Genomic DNA, 18,127 nt, shown 5'->3' on the forward strand with positions numbered 1-18,127 from the left:
GCTAGGATTATAGGTGTGGTCCACCAGTGCCCTCAGCTTCAACCGTCTTTATCTTTGTAACACCAAGATTGTATGGATTTTCCTTTGGTGAAATAAGCAGTATTCATGATGTATGGATTGGTTAGAAATATTATACAGAAGCCAACTTCTCTTGCATGAATGCAGTATAAAAATCTAGGGAACTCAATTTATCCACTTTGTAATGGTGCTTTTGTTTCAGATTGCAAAACAGAGGTGATAAGAAAATCATCTGAGAATTACTGTTGTCTTACATCAACCAGAAGACTTGCTGAGTCCTGTAGATAAAGTATGATTGCATATATGATGAATGAATCTTTCATGTAAGGTTTGGCCAGAGTTCCGAAAAGGTCAGCTACCACTGAGCTACATCCCCGCCCATTTTATATAAGAAAAACGATGTGCATTAATCACATAATTGGGTGTTTGGATGTGAACTGAAGCTCACTTGGGGGGGGGGGATGGGATGCTGGGGGTAGACCCAGGGCCTTATGCATGCTAGGCAAGCACTGTACCACTGAGCTACATTCCCACCTCCAAGCTTGTTGTGGTTTTTTGTTTGTTTTTTTTTAAGCCACTTACACCCCTATATAGTCCAACTAGGAGGGACAAGGTAAGTCAATTTCTTTCTTTTGGTGGTACTGGGTACTCAGGACCTTGCTCTTGCTAGGCATGAGCTCTACCACTTGAGTCACTCAATTTCAGCATGAGTGTGTAAGCTACGTCTGTTTACAGGATTGCCCTCCGAATGGGAGCTGGGATCTTAGGGAGGTAACATACTTTATTGCTTGGGGTTCCTCATAACTTCTAGAATCCCTCTGAGGTGAACCTCTTTGTAGGGCGAGGCTGCATAAAAGGGGCAAGCCTAGTTTGCAGACTAACCAATGAGATGGCTGAATTTTGTGACTGACATGTCTTTGGGCCAATGAACTCAGCCTTGGGGGGGTCCTTTCCGCCACACGCCGGAGATTGGGACTGGAGCACTTGTGTCCGGCTGCCTGGCAGGTGGGTGAGAGAAGTGACCTCCTGCCTCGAGCCTCAGGTGAGAGGAAGGGACGCAGGTGTGGAAGGCCAGGAGCGCCAAGATACACACCAGGTGATCTTTAGCCCAATCCAAGCACATGGTGGGGAATGCGGACCTCCTCCCACGCTATCCGCCCCTTCCCCCTTGGCGCGAGGTGGGGCGGCAGTGGGGGCGGGGCGGGAAGTCGTTATTCGAGGCCGAGTGTGGGGGGAGAACTCCAAAAGTAGGGAAAGTGGTGGCCAGTGTTGGGAGGATACTCACTTAGGGTTGAGTGGCGTGATAATTTGGAAGGGAATTTGGGTAAGACACCCCCCCACCCCAGCAAGGCTGTTGGACAGGTGAAAAGGGACTGGGATATGCCTTCATGGGCCTCTCTTTGGGTAGGCCAGAGGCCTAGTGCCCCAGCCTAGAGCACGTGCTTGCAGAGTGGAGAAGGTAGGGATGGGCCCCAGGCCAGGCTAAAGAGTTGAACTCTTTAGTCAACTGCTAACTAGTCAGTGAGGAAATTTACTTTTAAGGGAGGACCTCCTGGAGGAGGGGTGAATCTGTAGATGTGCCCATGGAGTGAGGGAAGGCTGAAGAGAGGATTACAGAGATCCTGTGGTTAGCCTGTGTGTACCAGTTAGGTATCTGACTTATGGATTCTTAAGAGTGGTGTGATCAAGAGTGCAAGCTCACTAAGAAGCAATTTTAGCAATGAAAGAGGAGAGCTGTTGTAATCTCTGAGAAAGGGAGGTTTAGCCAGCATTTTTTTTGCGGTACTGGGGTTTGAACTCAGGGCCTGCACTTTGAGCCACTGCACCAGTCCTATTTTGTGATGGGTTTTTTCAAGATAGGGTCTCAGGAACTATTTGCCCAGGCTATAGCTAGTTTTTATAGTGTAAAAAAAGGTAGTTCAGTTCAAAGAATTTTGCAAATTCTTTTTTTTTCTTTTTCTTTTGGTGGTACTGGGGTTTGAAGTTACACCACTTGAGCTATGCCTCCAGCCCAAATTTTGCAAATTCTTGAAGTACTGTCACCTATACTAGCGATTTAGGAATTGTGTTTCAGTTTTTTCTTTATAGGCATGGCCTGATTTCTCTGTAGCTAATACTGCAGGTAGGTTTTCAAAAAAATTAAGAAAAGACTTATTTAGTTTCCAGTTACAAAAGATTCTTGAAGTTGTGGTTGTAGCTTAGTGGTAGAGTGCATGCTTATAACATGTGCAAGGCCATTTGTTAGAATCTGAGTATTGCAGACTTAAAAAAGAAAGAAAAGATTTATCAGGGATCAGGGGCAGGTTGGGACAATGAAAGGAGTCCCTTACAGTGGGAGTCCTGAAGTAATTTTGAAGAGGCCTGCTGGATCTTAGATTTTGGGGTGGGTTTTAGGGAGAAGAGCCTCATTCCTGAGAGGGGGCATTAAATGGAACCCCATGAGATCCAGCAAGTATTATAGGCTCAATGCAGAAAGGCTATGTACCCTGGAGACCTCAGTTCTGGTGGTGGTTGAAAGAAGTTTTTCAGAAAGGAATTGGATAAAGAGTCAGAGAAGTCACTCAGGTGATCAAGGAGATGAGTTTATCAAGTATAATATATTTCATATATTTTGAGAACTTTTGTAAATGCCACAATGTACCCCCACCAAGCACAACAATAATTGAAAAAAAAAAAAGATGGGTTTAATGCAATTACAGACTGGAAAAAGTAAGACTCTGGTATAGGAGAGGCCAAAAGCAAAGCAAAAACTCATAAATGTTAGTTGAAAGAATAATTTTACGATGTCATCATGTTAACTATAAATTTACTTATAAACCAGAATCATCCCCAGACATAAAAATTGCTTCCTTCTACAATAAGTGATTAACTTATAGGACTGAGAATACACTTAGGTAGAAAACTTGCATAGATTCAGAGTGCTTCGACCTCTAAGAGATTGCTGATGGAGGGCACTTAGAATTTTCTGGACTCAAATAGAAGCTTTGCCTAGGCATAGTGTCGTAGATCTATAATTCCAGCACTCAGGAAGCTCAGGAAGGGCAGATGGAGAGTTTGAGGCCAGTATGGGTTACATGGGGAGACCTTGTCTCAAACAACAAAAAAATAGAAGCTTTTGAAATGAACATGCTACAGAAGTCTGGTGGTAATTACTGTAACTATCAAAGTCACTATTTTCTCCCATGCTTTGTGTGTGGAGAATTTTTCATGTTTTAAAAATGCTCACAGGTAATTAACCAGAACAATATCTACACCTGTGTCCACAGCTCTTTGATGGATCCTGTGCAGCCACCATTCAGGGGCTCTGCCTCTGTCCACTCATCTCAGTATGTGCGGATGCCAGGCTGTTGGCCACAGTCTCCTAGGTCTTTGGACACACCTCTTGGTAGGGCAGCACCTACAGGCAGAGGCCATGTGTTTAGAAAGACAGAGGAATTCAGCAACCAGAGATGGCCAGCACAAAGGGTAAGAATATGTCTGGATGTCCTGAAGTAGCCTACAGCTTGCCTGTGGGATGAGAGGAAAGGATGGATTTCAAAGTACTTAGGAAACTGAAAAGCCAAGAGGTTTTTGTTTTTGTTTCTTTTGTTTTGTTTTTGTTTGTTTTTTTTTTTGTGTGTGTGTGTGTTTTAGTGGGGAATGGGGAGAGGGTTTCTTTTTTTCCAACAAGTAGTTTCATCTTTTGATCTTCTGGGCATTGAGTTCAAATCCCAAAGTTGCAGGTCTAGAAAAATTGCCTCATAGTAAACACCAGACAGCCTTGGGTAAGTGCTTTAGGCCAGTCCTCTAGCTTTAGTTATTCTGTCCATCCATGCATTTATCACCCATTTATCCATCCATTCATAATTGAGAGGTTTAAAGATACAGCCTGTTAATATGTGCCAGTTTTTAAAGAAAAGACAGTTTGGCATGGTAGTGCATACCTGTAATCTTAGCACTTGGGAGACTTAGGCAGAAGGATTGCATGTTCCAGATCTGGGCTACCCTGTCTCAAAAAAAAAAGGGCTGGTGGAGTGGCTCACGTGATAGATTACCTGCTTAGTAAGCATGAGGCCCTGTGTTCAAACCCCAGTATCACCAAAACAAGAATTGAGGCAGAAGCAAAGTTTAAAAAAAAAAAAAGATACAGCCTGTTGTTTTTTCCTGAATGTTAATATTTTTACTTTGGTTGGGCTGTGTGATATTGGCAATCTCCTGTCTCTAAGGTAGTAATTGTTAGATGTGCTCCTTTCCAAAGCTCCTTGGTCAAATCTTGAAGACAGGATCTTTGGCTGTTGCTGCTGAAGTGTGAGCACATATGTGTTCTTAATCTCCAAATGATGTAGTGATTATAGAGCAGTAATTGATATATGTCAAAGATAAAAAGCACGTAGAGGAAGAACCTAATAAATGCAGTTACAGTCATTTTGTCATTTTAAGTAGTGTTGACATTGTCAAATGTAATTCTTTGTAAGAAGAAAACTACAATAGAAATCCTGCATGTTTACTTGTGAGTCGCTTGGGTTTGTATGTGGCTTTTGTTCATGTAGCAGCTCTGACTGATGTAACAGTAAACTTTCAAGACTGCTACAGGAAAACAGTAGCATATTTTGTTGGATGTTGTCAGAAAAAAATAAAAACAATGAAAACAAAACTTCTGATACCCTTAAATGACCTAGATATTTTTGGAAATTTATTAACCAGTGTACTATTCCCTTTTACCTTGGGTGTACGGGAAATAAACTAGAAAAATGTTGCATTTTGTTATATTTTATAAAATAGCCTTATCTTTAAATCTTAAAACACTTATAGAATTTGGAGAAGTTAATTTTTATTATTTACCAAGACTTTAAGAAAGTCATTGTGTCAGGGTTTTAAACTATGTCCTAAAATAACTTTACTCATCAATTTTCCCTAGGAGTCTACAGGTTTGGTATCCATGTTCCGAGGCATGGGCCTTGAGACAGCGCCCCCGACCCCCCCACAACGGGAGGTGCCTCCTTTAGGTATGTGGAAAACTAACTTGAGAAATGTGGAGGCATGTACGTCGCTTTGTTCTTAAATCCATACTGTTTATCTTTAGAGAAATAACCATGTAACATGCTCAGCTCACAGTTACAGCTGAGGTTTGGTTCTTTCATTCAGGTAGAGGCATTTTAGGTCGAGGCTTATCTGCTAACACAGCCCGAAAGGACAAAAAAGAACCCCATTCTGCTTTTCCTGATCATTCCATGTTGACAGCTGGAGATAGCAAGCTGGCAGAGGCCTCTGTAGGTTGGAGTAGGTGAGTACAGTCACCATTTTGTGTGACGAGCAGGTTCAGGTGGAGAGAGAGTCCTGGGAGGGCCTGTTTCCTCTTGAACAAGCATATCCAAGGCAGACCTTTTCTGGGAGCCATTTACTGCTGCTGCTCCAGGCAGCCGTTGGTGGCTACAACTTCATTTGCCCCCTTAACAAGCTATCCTGATTGTGGATGTTCTTTTAGTCTGAATGACTCACTCTCTGCAGTTGTGCTCTGAGAGTGGATATCAGGAGCAGTTGGTAAATGTGTCATTGTTTTGAGAGAACTCCATAGTGGTGCTTGGGCTCCTTCGGGGACCCCTGCAAAAAGAGAATGCAGACTCGCAGGTATGATCTAGAGGCAGCACAAATAGAAGCGTGACTAGGAAAGCCCTCCTTTGCTTCTCTTTTCCCCATTTCAGAGTACTTGGAAGAGGGAGTTCGGATGCCTCTATATTACCACTGGGCAGAGCAGCCAGTGGTATAGGCAGAGGAGTGGACAAGCCTCCCAGTGCATTTGGCCTAACAGCCAGGAATCCCCTACGTCTGTCACAACCCCCAACTCTATCCCCACCCTCACTACATTCAGCGGATCACCTGACTCTGGAAGGAAAGGAAAAGTAAGTCAGGAACACAACCTGCTCTGTGGCGGGATGGTGGAGGAAGAGGCGCCTCCTGAGTCTCTGTACTGGGCTGCTGTGTAGTAATGTGAACTCTACTTCTGTGTCCAGAGTTTTCCTTAGATGATAGGGACTGCAGGATGTTTCTTTTGCCAATGATTTGGTAGACAAACATGAAACAATTCCTAATGAAGTGCATTGGGTTTAACAGTGAAAATACGTGGTAGTGTGTACCAGAGAGGAGACTCAAAACCTGTCTTTCGCTTTCCAATTCAAATGGTTCTCTGGCGTGTTGATGATACGTCATTTAGAAACAGTGTCATCAGCACTTCATCCTTCTACAGAGCCAACTCTTTGTTCTCAGCTGGTCTTGGGAACTCCAGTACTATCACTAGGATGGGCAGGGTGGCCTTGCTTATCTAATTAGACCCTTTGGAGGATTGATCTTCTAGCCTTTAAAGCTAGTGTCTGTATATCATGGCTCTTGGTTTGTTTATCTGTAACTGAAGTGTGAAAAAACATTAATTCATCCATTCTTTTTGTTGTTGATGATGTGGGATGATAAGTTTTTTGATTTTGGTATATTCAGGTATGTAGGTGCTTTTTTTAATGTGGTGCAGGCTGTCCTTGAACTCCTGAGCTCAAGAGATCTTCCTGCCTTAGCCTGCCTAGTAGCTGGAACTATAGGTGCGTACACTGCACTCTGCTGGTGCTTTCGTTTCTCATTTTTATTTTCCAGAGAGCTTTTTGTGAAGCAAGGATCAAAAGGAACGTCTCAGTCTTTGGGACTGAACCTCATCAAAATACAGTGTCATAACGAAGCGGTTTATCAATACCATGTGACTTTCAGGTATTTGCAGCTGTTTTCCTCTCTATTCACTTAATTCTGGGCGGGAATGACTGGAATAACAATACTGCTTCATATAATTCCGGACAAAGCTCCCACACAGTAGTGCCTGTGCTCAGATTCTGGCAGGAAGGTTAACTATCTGTGCATTATGTTTTTAGCTATATTATCAACTCAGATCTTCATCTAACAGGCACAGGCTTATTTGTGATGCTAGAAGTGGATTCAATGTGAAACTAACGAAGCTAAAGTTCAAGGCCTTTTACTTGGATGGCCCCCATGACCTTGTGCCCCCATGACCTCCTGCCCCCATGACCTTGGGCCCCCATGACCTCATGCCTTTATTTTCTGAGCGTTTGAACTTGGGGCCTCACACCTGCTAGGCAAGTGCCCTGTCATTTTAGCCACATCCCTAACCTTTTTTGCTTTAGTAATTTTTCAGAAAGGGTTCCTCGCTTTTTGCCTAAGGCTGTCCTCAGACTATAATCTGCCTACCTGTGGCCTCCACAGGAGTTGGGATTACAGCAGTGTACCACCACATTCAGTTTGTTTGATGCGATGGGGTCTTGCTAACTCTGTCCCAGCTGGCCTCCACCATTCTCTCTCTCTGATCACCGCCTCCTGAGTAGCTGGGATTATAGGCATGAGTCAACACAGCTAGCCCTATATTCCTCTTTATTTGGGGGTTTTTAACTCAAGAGTCTCATACTTGCTAGGCAGGCACTCTAGTGCTTTAGGCATCTCAGCAGCCCTTTTTTTGTGTTGGATATATATATATATATATATATATATATATATATATATATACACATACACATATGTATGTATATATACACATACCTATATGTACACATACGCATGTGTGTATATATACATTTATATTTGTTTTGTTTTGTTTTTTTGTAGTACTGGAGTTTGAACTCAGGGCCTACACTTTGAGTCACTCCACCAGCCCTTTTTTGTGAAGGTATTTTTCAAGGTAGGGTCTCATTTTTTTTCTCAGGCTGGCCTTGAACGGAGTCCTCCTCAGTATATCAGGATTATAGGCCTGAGCCATTAGCATCCAGCCTGTATTCCTTTTTGGGTTTTTTTGTAGTAAAAATAATAGTCAAGGTTTTTTTTTTTGTTTGTTTGAACTCAGGGCCTCACACTTATTAAGCAGGTACTCAACTGCTTGCACCACTCCACCAGCCCTTTTCTGTGATGGGTTTTTCCGAGATAGGGTCTCTCAAACTATTTGCCTGAGGCTGACTTCAAACCATGATCCTCCTGATCTCTGCTTCCAGAGTAGCTAGGATTGCAGGCGTGAGCCACTGGCACCTGGCGAGTAAAGTTTATTAGGAAAAGAATTTAGTATAACAGGATAAAAGTGGGGAGAAATGGGGGGAAAAAAGGGAGAAACATTTCCTGCTCCCCAAGCAGGAAATGGGAGTAGAGACTCCAGTATATTCCTTCTTTAAACCCCCTCCCCAGTGGTATAAGATCACATCCCACAAACCAGATCCTCCCCTGCATATCATCATTTGATGTCTGTTCAGTGACAGTGGAGGATAAACCTGCGCATGAAAAACATCAAGGAAAAGAACTTTAATTTTATATCAACAACTTAGATTTATCATACTTTTTTAAAATTAAGAATTATATTGGTTTTTACACTGTTTGTAAGAGCTTAGGGGAGCCTTTAGTTAGAGATTATTAGCTGGAATTATGAAAGTGAATGAGAGTCTTGAAATATCTGTGGAGGAAATAAAATGGAAGTCTGAATTGGCAGTTATTGTATATGTTTATGAGTACAATATGTTTTGATATATGTATACACACACACACACACCATAGAAATATCAAATCAAGCCAATTAACATATTTCTAACCTACCTGTTTTTTGTGGTGAGCACATTTAAGGTATCTTCAGCAATTTAAAAATAACACCTCTCTTTTTTTTTTTTTTGGTGGGACTGGAGTTTGAACTTAGGGCTTTGCACTTGCAAAGCAGGCTCTTCACTGATTGAGCCATACCTCCAGCCCATTTTACTCTGGTTATTTTGGAGACGGGGGTCTTGTGAACTATTTACCTGGTCTGGTCTTGAACCTTTGTCCTACCAATCTCAGCCTTCCAAGTAGCTAGGGTTACAGATGTGAGCCACCAGTGCTCAGCACCTGCATGCACCCACTCACTGTCTTTGTGGTACTGAGGTTTAAACTCAGGGTTTCTTACTTGCAAGGCAAGTGCCTTACCACTTGAACTACACCTCTGGTCCTTTTTGCCCTGTTTTAGCAGCAGAGTCTCCCTTTTTGCCCAGGATGACCTGGACTGTCATCCTATTTTATGCTTCCCACTGAAGCTGAGGTGACGTACATGCCACCACACCCGGCTTTTTTTCATTGAAATGGGGGTCCTGTAAACTTTTTTGTTCAGACTGCCCTGGAACTGGAATTACTCCAATCTCAGCCTCCCTCATAGCTTGGGGTAACAGGCACATGCTACCATACCCAGCTATTGGTGGAGATGAGATCTTGCTAACTTTTTGCCCCAGTTGGCCTCCACCCTCAATCCTCCCAATCTCAGTCTCCCACGTAGCTAGGAATTTTGATTATTGGTATGAGCCATTGAGGTCTAAGCGGTGTATAGATACTTATTTGAAATAACTGATTGTAGATCCTTTGGACATATCCCCATAAGTGGAATTGCTGGATCATATGCTAATTCTATTTTTAATTTTTTTTGAGAAACCTCCATACTGTTTTCCAAAACGGCTATATTAGAAAGTCTGATTCTTGGTTTCTTTTGACAGAATTTAGGGTTGAACTTAGGGCTTCATGCTTGCTAGACAGACACACTACCACTTGAGCCACACACCCAGCCCTTTTCTGCTTTAGTTATTTTTTTTGGGTAGTGTTTTTTTTTTCCCAGGGTTGGCCTCCTGTGTAGCTGGAATGACAGGCTCATACCACCATGTTTGGCTTGTTTATTGATGGGTCTCACTAACTTTTTGTCTGAGCTGGCCTCAACACAATTCTTCATCCTCTCTCTTTGACCCAAGATTTCCCTGATCTCTGCCTCCCTAGTAGCTGGGATTATAGCTGTGAGCCACCTGGGCCAGCCAGGAAGTCTAAATATTAGAAGGATGGCTAGTAATTGGTGGTAGAAGAGTTAGAAGTTGAGTGAAAGAGAGAAGAAAGGGACAGCTAGAGGGAAAGTACCCTGAAGACCAAAGGAAGGACCCATTTGAATGAAGAGGAAGTGGTTGACTTTGATCACAGGGGAAAAAAAGTTAATGGATTTCTTTGGGAGGGTACTCTTGGGATCTTCCAGTAGCTTTGTTAGAATCACAGAAAAAACACTGAAAGATTAAAGGAAAGAGGAAGATCATAGGCCATGAGAAATAACAGATAATCAACCACTCATTTCAAAAGTTTCTAAGAGTAATGAGAAAGGAATGATAATTACAGAGGGCAAAGGAGTGCTTTACCAGGGGTAAGGAAGCAGAGCCAAGCAGGGGAAGGAAAGGAGTCAGAGAAGAGGGCAAAGTTGAGTCCCAGGAAGTAGACCTGATGTGAAACTAAGGGGAGGAGTTAAGTGTTAAAGAGGGGACAATGCTGTCTGAGAACGGATTGACAAGTGTTCATTAAACTGAAGAATTTCTCGTATTGAGTGGGCCATGGAGAAGATATGGGTTTATAAGACTGGAGGTTATACATCTGGATCTTTCAGGCTACACTGTGAAAGTGATGCCAGGCCACCGAGGGAATGCTGAGCAGGTGGATTAGTGTTCTGGTCATACTCTGGCTGCCTTGTAGTGCACATAGTGGGTCTAGGAAGACAAACTTAAATATTGTGTTCAGAGCATTGCTCTAAGTGTATTCAGGTTGAGCACCCTAATCTGAAAATCCCAAATTTAAAGTGCTCTAAAATCTGAAACCTTTTGAGCACTGACATGTCTTAGTGAAAGATGCCATGCCATGAAACTTTATTTTGTATACAAAATTATCTAAAATACTGAGTAAAATTACCTTTGGGCTGTGTGCGTAACATATATGTGTTTAGACTTGGGTCCCATCCCCAAGATATCTTCTTATGTAATGCAAATATTCCAAAATTAGAAACACTTTTGGTCCAAAGAATTTTGCATAAGGTATGTGAGATTTTTTTAAGTAAGTACAAAAAATTCACTTTATTTGTGATAGCTATATTTTTACGTGTGCATGTTTATATGTTTCAAGTATACATTATCATTTCTATTCCATTAATTTCACCTTCCCTGTCGTGTTAATAGTACATGTTAAATAATAGTAATATTACAGTACACTAATTTTGTGTTATATGAAGAAATATTTCTTGCCTGCCACAGAAGACTTTTTCTTTGCTTTCATGAAAGTATCCATATAGATTCATTCTTTTTTTTTCTCTCAGCATTGTTCTTACATTTTTGTTACATGTGACATTTAAAAAAATGCTTACATATCTTAGTTAGATTCACCCCTCCATCATTTTTTTTTATCCTTCCTCCCCTTTTCTTAGAGCAGTTTCAACAGGTCTCATTGTTCCTTTTTCATACATGAGTACATGTATGAGTATTAGTATTTCCACCGTATTTACCCTCCTTCACCCTTTCTGTATGCCCTCCTCCCTCCCACTGGTACCAATCCCCAGACAGGACCTGTTTTACCTTCCCATCCTTCATTTTTGAAAAAAGACATTTTTGTACGTTTAAGATATCTATACAGAGGATTTCACTGTGACATTTCCATGTCTGTGTGATTTTTTTTTTTTGAGGGAATATGATGTTAGCATGCAAATGTTTAATTTTAGGGATCAACATACTTCATTTTTCCCCTAGTCTTTCTTCATGTACTTGAACATACATGACCATTTTTAGGCTTGGATTTGTTTAAACTTTGCAGTTGTAGAAGAAGGTTGTATCTTACTATGATATAATAAGACAATCATAATCGTATAAAGTAGCTTATTGGAGTTTTTAAAAGCTGTAAGATTGTGACAATAAAGTCAAAATTGCCCCAAGTGAAAATGATTGAAATCCCATTTTAAAAAACAAAGCACTTTTTAAAAGTGTGTATTTTTGAAGACTCATAGCAGGGCTTGAAAAGCCGGAGTTAATTCAGAGGTCTGACCTGACCTCAGCCTGTCTTTGTTACAAAGTTTTATTGGTACATAGCTACACTCACTATTTACTTATTATCTGTGCCCGACTCTGTGCTCTGATAGCAGGGTTCCAAGACCACAGGCCCCACAAAGTCTAAAATATTTACTGTATGGCTCCGTAAGTAAAATGTTTTCTGATCCCTGATCTAAAATCTCAAAGAATATACACTGACATATTAAAGGCAGTTGTCCTTGGGTGTTGGAATTATGGGTGAGATTTTTTTTTAACTTACTACCTATTCCCTCCCTCTGCCATCTCTCCCTCCCTCTTTCCTATGTTGCCCTGGTTGGTCTTGAACTCTCATCTTCCTGTTTCATTCTCCCAAGTAGCATGTGCCACTACTGTTTACTATATTTTCTGCTTATGCAGTGAGCAGGTATCTGAGTCCACTTTTTAGTCAGTGGTGTAATTTTAACATGACCACTAGATGGAGCACAGTTACAAATGACTACTCTACCACAACTTATAGCACAGCCATGGTAAAAGATAACTGTTTGAGCCAAATTGAAGTAAAATCCTCTTTATTATTTTCCAGCCCCAACGTGGAGTGCAAAAGCATGAGATTTGGCATGTTGAAGGACCATCGTTCTGTCACTGGAAATGTCACTGCTTTTGATGGGTCTATTCTCTATCTGCCTGTTAAGCTTCAACAAGTGAGACCAAATGGAAATTGTATTTTGGATGAAACCCAAGAGTGCTCTGGTGTTTTGAGTATTGAGAAATCATAGCGTTCTTGTACATTTGAGTTCTATCTTCCTATTCTTAGAGAGAAGGCAGACATAGGAGAGATTTTTCCAGTTGAGTTCTTAAGAAGTATCTTCTCACACAAGAGGAGTGATTGGAAGCTTTTAGCTTCAGTGATAAAGAATGGCTTAACATTTCAACCTGAAACTTTATGAGTTTCTCTTACCAAATAATTTCTCAAATCCTAGCTGTCCTGCTGTGAATTTGCCAGTTTGGGCAGCAAAGTGAGACAGAAGTAGAAAACACATTTTGAGATATCTGGTGTTCTGTAGAATACAGTTGGATTAGATTATGGCTTGGTAGTTTTGTCATTTGTTTTTACTTGTGTATATTTATTTGTTAGGTTCTTGAGTTAAAAAGTCAAAGAAAAACTGACAATGCGGAGATCAGCATTAAGATTCAGTTGACAAAGATCCTGGAGCCCTGCTCTGACTTGTGCATTCCCTTCTACAATGTTGTTTTTCGGCGGTGAGAAGACAAGCTGTGTCTTTTGGGGCTTTAACTTTTGTCGTATATTTGCAATACTCTTCAAGCAGATTGGGGGACATTGCATATAGTAGAGATAGCTATAGATGGGTTTGGAAATATTTAGTAAACAAGTGGGTAATCTTGATGCTAACTTACTCAAAAATTGTCTTTCAAGTCATAGGCTAGTTTGGGGTGTATTAAATAGTTTTCAAGGTAGTTGGGTAGAGGAATAGGTTCCTTTGGATTCATACAAGAACTTTCAGAGCAGTTCATATTATGTATGTAATCATATTGGAGAACTACTTGAAGAGTACAAACAATAATTCCTGGGATAATTTTTCCATTCCTTTGAATTTTTGGATTGCAGGCAACACACAGTTGCTTAATTTCTTTTGAGACTCCCTAATTTTTTCACAGCTGCCATTCCCAAACTTCCTCACATTTAATGAAACTGAATTAATGTGTATCTAGTAAACCGAACTGCCAGGAGCATACGTAGTTCCCTTTGCTAGGCTGTTATTCACAGACTTGGAAACTGGTTCTCTTGCATTCTCTTAATTAACTGTGGAAAGTAATGTAAATTGAGCCTGGGAAATAACTCAGTGTTTGGTTAGCTAGTTCATAGGAAAGGCTGCAGTTGCACATACACCAGGGTAAATGCTTTGGAAATTTTTATTTTTCTTTTAGCAAGATTGCCATGTTGTACAAAGGACGCAAACATTCCTGATCCTTTAGCCCTCCAAAGGAAACCATAGCTAAGACAATTGGAGCTTACTTTTTAACATTGTTCTATTAGAAAATCCATTTTAGGGCTGGGAGTGGGGTGTTGCTCAGTGGTTTGACCACTTGCCAAGCATGTGTCAGTGTCCTGGGTTCTAGCTCCAGCACTGACAAAGAGAAAAGAAAAGAAATCCCATTTTTTACTCTTTATTTCAGGGTAGTGAAACTTTTAATTTTAATTTTAATTTTTTCCCTCCCCAGGGTAATGAAACTTTTAGATATGAAGCTTGTGGGGAGAAACTTCTATGACCCTACAAGTGCTATGGTACTTCAGCAACACAGGTTGGTTGTTTTTTTTTTTTTCCCTTCACTTTTGATTGTTCTAGAAAGAAAAATTTCGTAGTGATTACTACAATTGGGGTGAAATTCTAAGAACAAAATTAGCTCAGAGTACTATTTCAGATGTGGTGATGGACACGACCATGGTAAAGACCACCTCTCTCTTAGACTGCAGATCTGGCCTGGCTATGCAGCTAGCATCCGGAGGACAGATGGAGGTCTTTTCCTGCTTGCTGATGTCTCCCATAAGGTCATTCGGAATGATTCTGTGCTGGATGTCATGTAAGTAAATGGTGGGATCTACCTTTCGCATGCTGCTGACTTTGAAAAGCTGGGTAATAGCTGGTCATAATACAGACTCCGCACTGTTGTGTTTGTGTTTTTAATTGAATGAATTCAGAGAACTGAGTAAATGTGCCCTTGTCCCTAAGTCACACCTGAGATGGGCATCTGAATAGATGTGCTTTGAGGAATTCTGTTTCTTGGGTGGGTTAAATCAATCTAGACCTGCTTTGAGCCTCATGTGTCACTCACAGCATGAGGTGTGTGTGACTCTAGTCACTAGTGTGACTTTGGTGGCCAGGCATTAAGCCCCTGAGCATGTCCATGGCTGCGAGGGGACTCCTGCAACTGACATGGTCACCTTCGCCTGCACCTGTGCCCGTTTTTTTTTTCTGGACCCCTGGAGATGGCAAAGGAGCAGTTATTTTCCTGGAGGTCAGAGGAGCTGTCTTTAGAAACAGTAGTTTCCCTCATTCTGCAGGAATGGTGTATGTACTTTAAAATGGTAGTCAGACAGCTAAGGTTAAACATCACCTGTAGCTATTAAGCAACCAGTAGTTCATTTAATGACTCATTCCCACGACTTCAGGGCCATCTCAGAATGTCTGATAAGTCCTGGATTCAGCTCGGCTGGCTTGAAGATCCCTCGCCCTTCCTCAGATCCCATGCTGCTGTCTCCATAGCTGCTCCTTTGCTCTGGTGCACAGCATGTCCTCCAGGATTTTCCTGAAGAAGGGTACATGGGAGAAAATGATTTTGAGGATTTATGTGTTTGAAACGGTCTTTAATTCATCTTAGTTATGTTGGGTGTAATGTTCTAGATCCAAGACCCTTTTCCCTCAGAATTGCGAAAGCGTTGCTTTCCAGCTCTTTGGTTTTATGTTTCGTTTTTGAGACAGGGTCTCTCTATGTAACTCAGGCTGGCCTCAAACTCACAAGCCTCCAGCCTCAGCCTCTGAATTATATAGGTCCATGCCACTACACCCACTAGTTCTTTGTGTTTAGATTTGCTATTGGAAGATAAGAGCCACTTGATTTCTTTTTTTAATTATTGTATTATTGCTGTTCTGGTGGTACAATGTGACATTTTCAAAAGTGCTTACAATATATCTTAGCTAAATTCACCCCCTCCACCATTTTCCTTTATTCTCCTTCCACCCATTCTTAGAATAGTTTCAAGAGGTCTCATTTTTCCATTTTTATACATCAGTACATAATACCATTTTGATTTCTGATTCCAGAGTCTTTGTATGTCTTCCTTGCTCTTCCTGCCCCTGTGGACTCTTTGCAAATTTTCTTTACTGCAGTGTCCTGAAATGTTATTTGTTCTGTATTCTTTTCTGTACATTTTAGGATTCTATCTGGGATGAGTTTCCTTTTGTCTGAAGGAACTCCCTGCAGTGTGTCATTTAGTGTGGAATCTGCTGATAACAAATTCTTTCAGATTTTATCCAAAAGTGTCTTTTATATTTTGCCTTAAAACTAAGATACTGAGTTTGGTAGATGTTTTCTTTTAATGCTTTGAAAGAATCCCCTTTTTTCTGGCTTGTACTGTTTCTATGAGAAATGACTCCCAGTGTTACCGTTACCTTTTAAATTGTTTTAAATTTTAATCTTCACTTTCAGGGGTTTTACTATAATCTATCTAGTTGTGGACACTTGCTAAAACCTGGAAAGGCAGACTTTGTTCAGGACCATTACATAGGGACAACTGCAGTGGGTTTTGTAGCAGAGGAGAGAAAATGAATGCAACTCCAAACACAACATGGAAAAGGGGGATTTTTTTTTTTTTTTGGACTGGGTCTTACTGTGTTTCCTAGGCTGGTCTCAAACACCTGGGCTCAAATGATCCTCTTGCCTCAGGCCTCTACCCTATCCCCCTCGGTATCTGGGACTACAGGTGTGAACCATTACACCTGACTTGAAAGTGGCAATTTATAGCCAAGGAGTCAGTGGGTGAAAAATATCTAACAGGAAACATCAAGGGTCTTGGGGGGAGGGGTTCTGGCTAAATAAACCTAACAGGATTCTTAGTGCAGGCAGGCCTGCCTTTCCAGGTCAGTTATTACCTGGGGGCGGGGGGGGGGGAGAATGAGGACTTTGATCAGATATGGAGGATGAGCAGATATCAAGGGTGAGGATTCTGCCTTAACTGACCTGGTAGGATTCTTCTGAAAGCCTGAACAATGCATTGATAAAAATGGAAGCCCAGAAGTTAGAGCCTGGTTAGGAAGAGGATTCAGAAGAGCCTGACTAGAATTTGGTCAAGGGAAAATCTTGATCATTTCCTAGTGTTTATACTGCTAGGTCCTTGTGTAATCCTCTCCCCTTGAGTGTGCACTGGCCTTCCTGACCTGTCTTATTGACTAGAACATGCCAGCAGTGAGGAATGTCCCTTCGAAGTAGCTTAGGAAAAGATTATGCCTTCTGTCTTGAGTGCTCTCTTTCTGTCTTGTGGGTCACTCGCCCTCGGGGAAGCCAGCTGCCACGGGGCGGGGGGCGGGGGTGGGTAAGGGGGAGCAACTCTGTGGAGTGACCATAGAGTGGTCAGAAGTGCTTCCTGCTTCACAGTCCAGCCTAGAGATGGCTGTGGCCCCAGGTGAAACCTCACCTGTGCCTTGGGGGAGGCACTCAGCTAGATCACACTCAGATTCTTGACCCATAGAAACAGAGATAATGTCTAGAAATATGTAAATAAGACAGTATATAAATATGTGTGTTAAAAATTTTTTTGTGGTGCTGGAGATTGAACCCAGGGCCTCATGCATGCTAGGCAAGTGCTTACCACTAAGCTACATCCCCAGCACTTATGTGATCTTTTTAAACAGCTTTACTGAGATATTCACACTATAAAACTCACTCATTTAAAAGGTATAACTGGATAACTTTTAGTATATTCACAACACTGTACATGCATCACTACAACCAGCTTTAGAACATTTTCATCACCTCAAGAAAGAAGCCTCACACCCCTTACCATCCCTTCCTAGTTCCTTCTTTACTCCCCTAAGTTGTAGAATGATCACTACTTGATTGTTTTTTGCAGTAATGGGGATCAAACTCAGGACCTCAGGCATGCCAGGCAAACACTCAACCACTGAGCTACATCCCTAGCCCTGCTCACTTGTTAAGGTTTGGGTATGAAATGTCTCCCACAGGCTCATGTATTGAAGATTTGGTCCTCAGCTGGTGGATCCTGTCATTGAGCAGTGATTAGACCATGAGGACTCTGTGTTTATCAATGGTTTAATCCATAGATGGATTCATAATTTCATGGCATTATTGAGAGGTGGTGGAAACTTTTTGAATTGGGATTTTGTTGGAGGAAGTAGGTAACTGGGGCATGTTCTTAGGGGCTGTATCTTGTCCTAGACTTCTGCCTTTCTTTGTTTCCCAGCTGTCATGAGGTAAACAGCTATGTTCCACTGCACCTTCTGCCATAATCCTTTGCCTCACTATAGGCCCACAGTGATGGGGCCAAGCAAGCACATGGCCTAAAATTTGTGGAACTGTGAGCCAAAACAAGTTCTTCCTCCTTAAACTGTTTCATTCAGGTATTTACCACAACAATGAAAAACTGCTTTGTAGTAAGTTTTAAAATTGGGACATATGAATCTTCCACCTTGTTCCTTTTCTCAAGATTTTTTTAGCTACCCTGGATCCTTTGC

The 18,127-nt window shown here is 41.5% G+C and overlaps 1 protein-coding gene across 1 annotated transcript in view; it reads left to right on the forward strand.

The window, feature by feature from the left end:
- Positions 1-225: 225 nt before the first annotated feature.
- The window catches only part of Piwil2 (piwi like RNA-mediated gene silencing 2), a 54,687-nt gene continuing 36,785 nt past the window's right edge, over positions 226-18,127 (forward strand). The window contains exons 1-10 of the mRNA XM_074055148.1: positions 226-631; positions 3,285-3,483; positions 4,916-5,003; positions 5,143-5,281; positions 5,700-5,897; positions 6,637-6,747; positions 12,442-12,559; positions 12,994-13,118; positions 14,100-14,180; positions 14,346-14,459. Of these exons, the coding sequence (XP_073911249.1) occupies positions 3,292-3,483; positions 4,916-5,003; positions 5,143-5,281; positions 5,700-5,897; positions 6,637-6,747; positions 12,442-12,559; positions 12,994-13,118; positions 14,100-14,180; positions 14,346-14,459 (1,166 nt within the window). The 5' untranslated portion in view covers positions 226-631; positions 3,285-3,291. The remainder of the gene's footprint in view (positions 632-3,284; positions 3,484-4,915; positions 5,004-5,142; positions 5,282-5,699; positions 5,898-6,636; positions 6,748-12,441; positions 12,560-12,993; positions 13,119-14,099; positions 14,181-14,345; positions 14,460-18,127) is intronic.

Source organism: Castor canadensis, chromosome 14 (genome assembly GCF_047511655.1).
Source record: "Castor canadensis chromosome 14, mCasCan1.hap1v2, whole genome shotgun sequence".
Taxonomy (NCBI): Eukaryota; Metazoa; Chordata; class Mammalia; order Rodentia; family Castoridae; genus Castor; species Castor canadensis.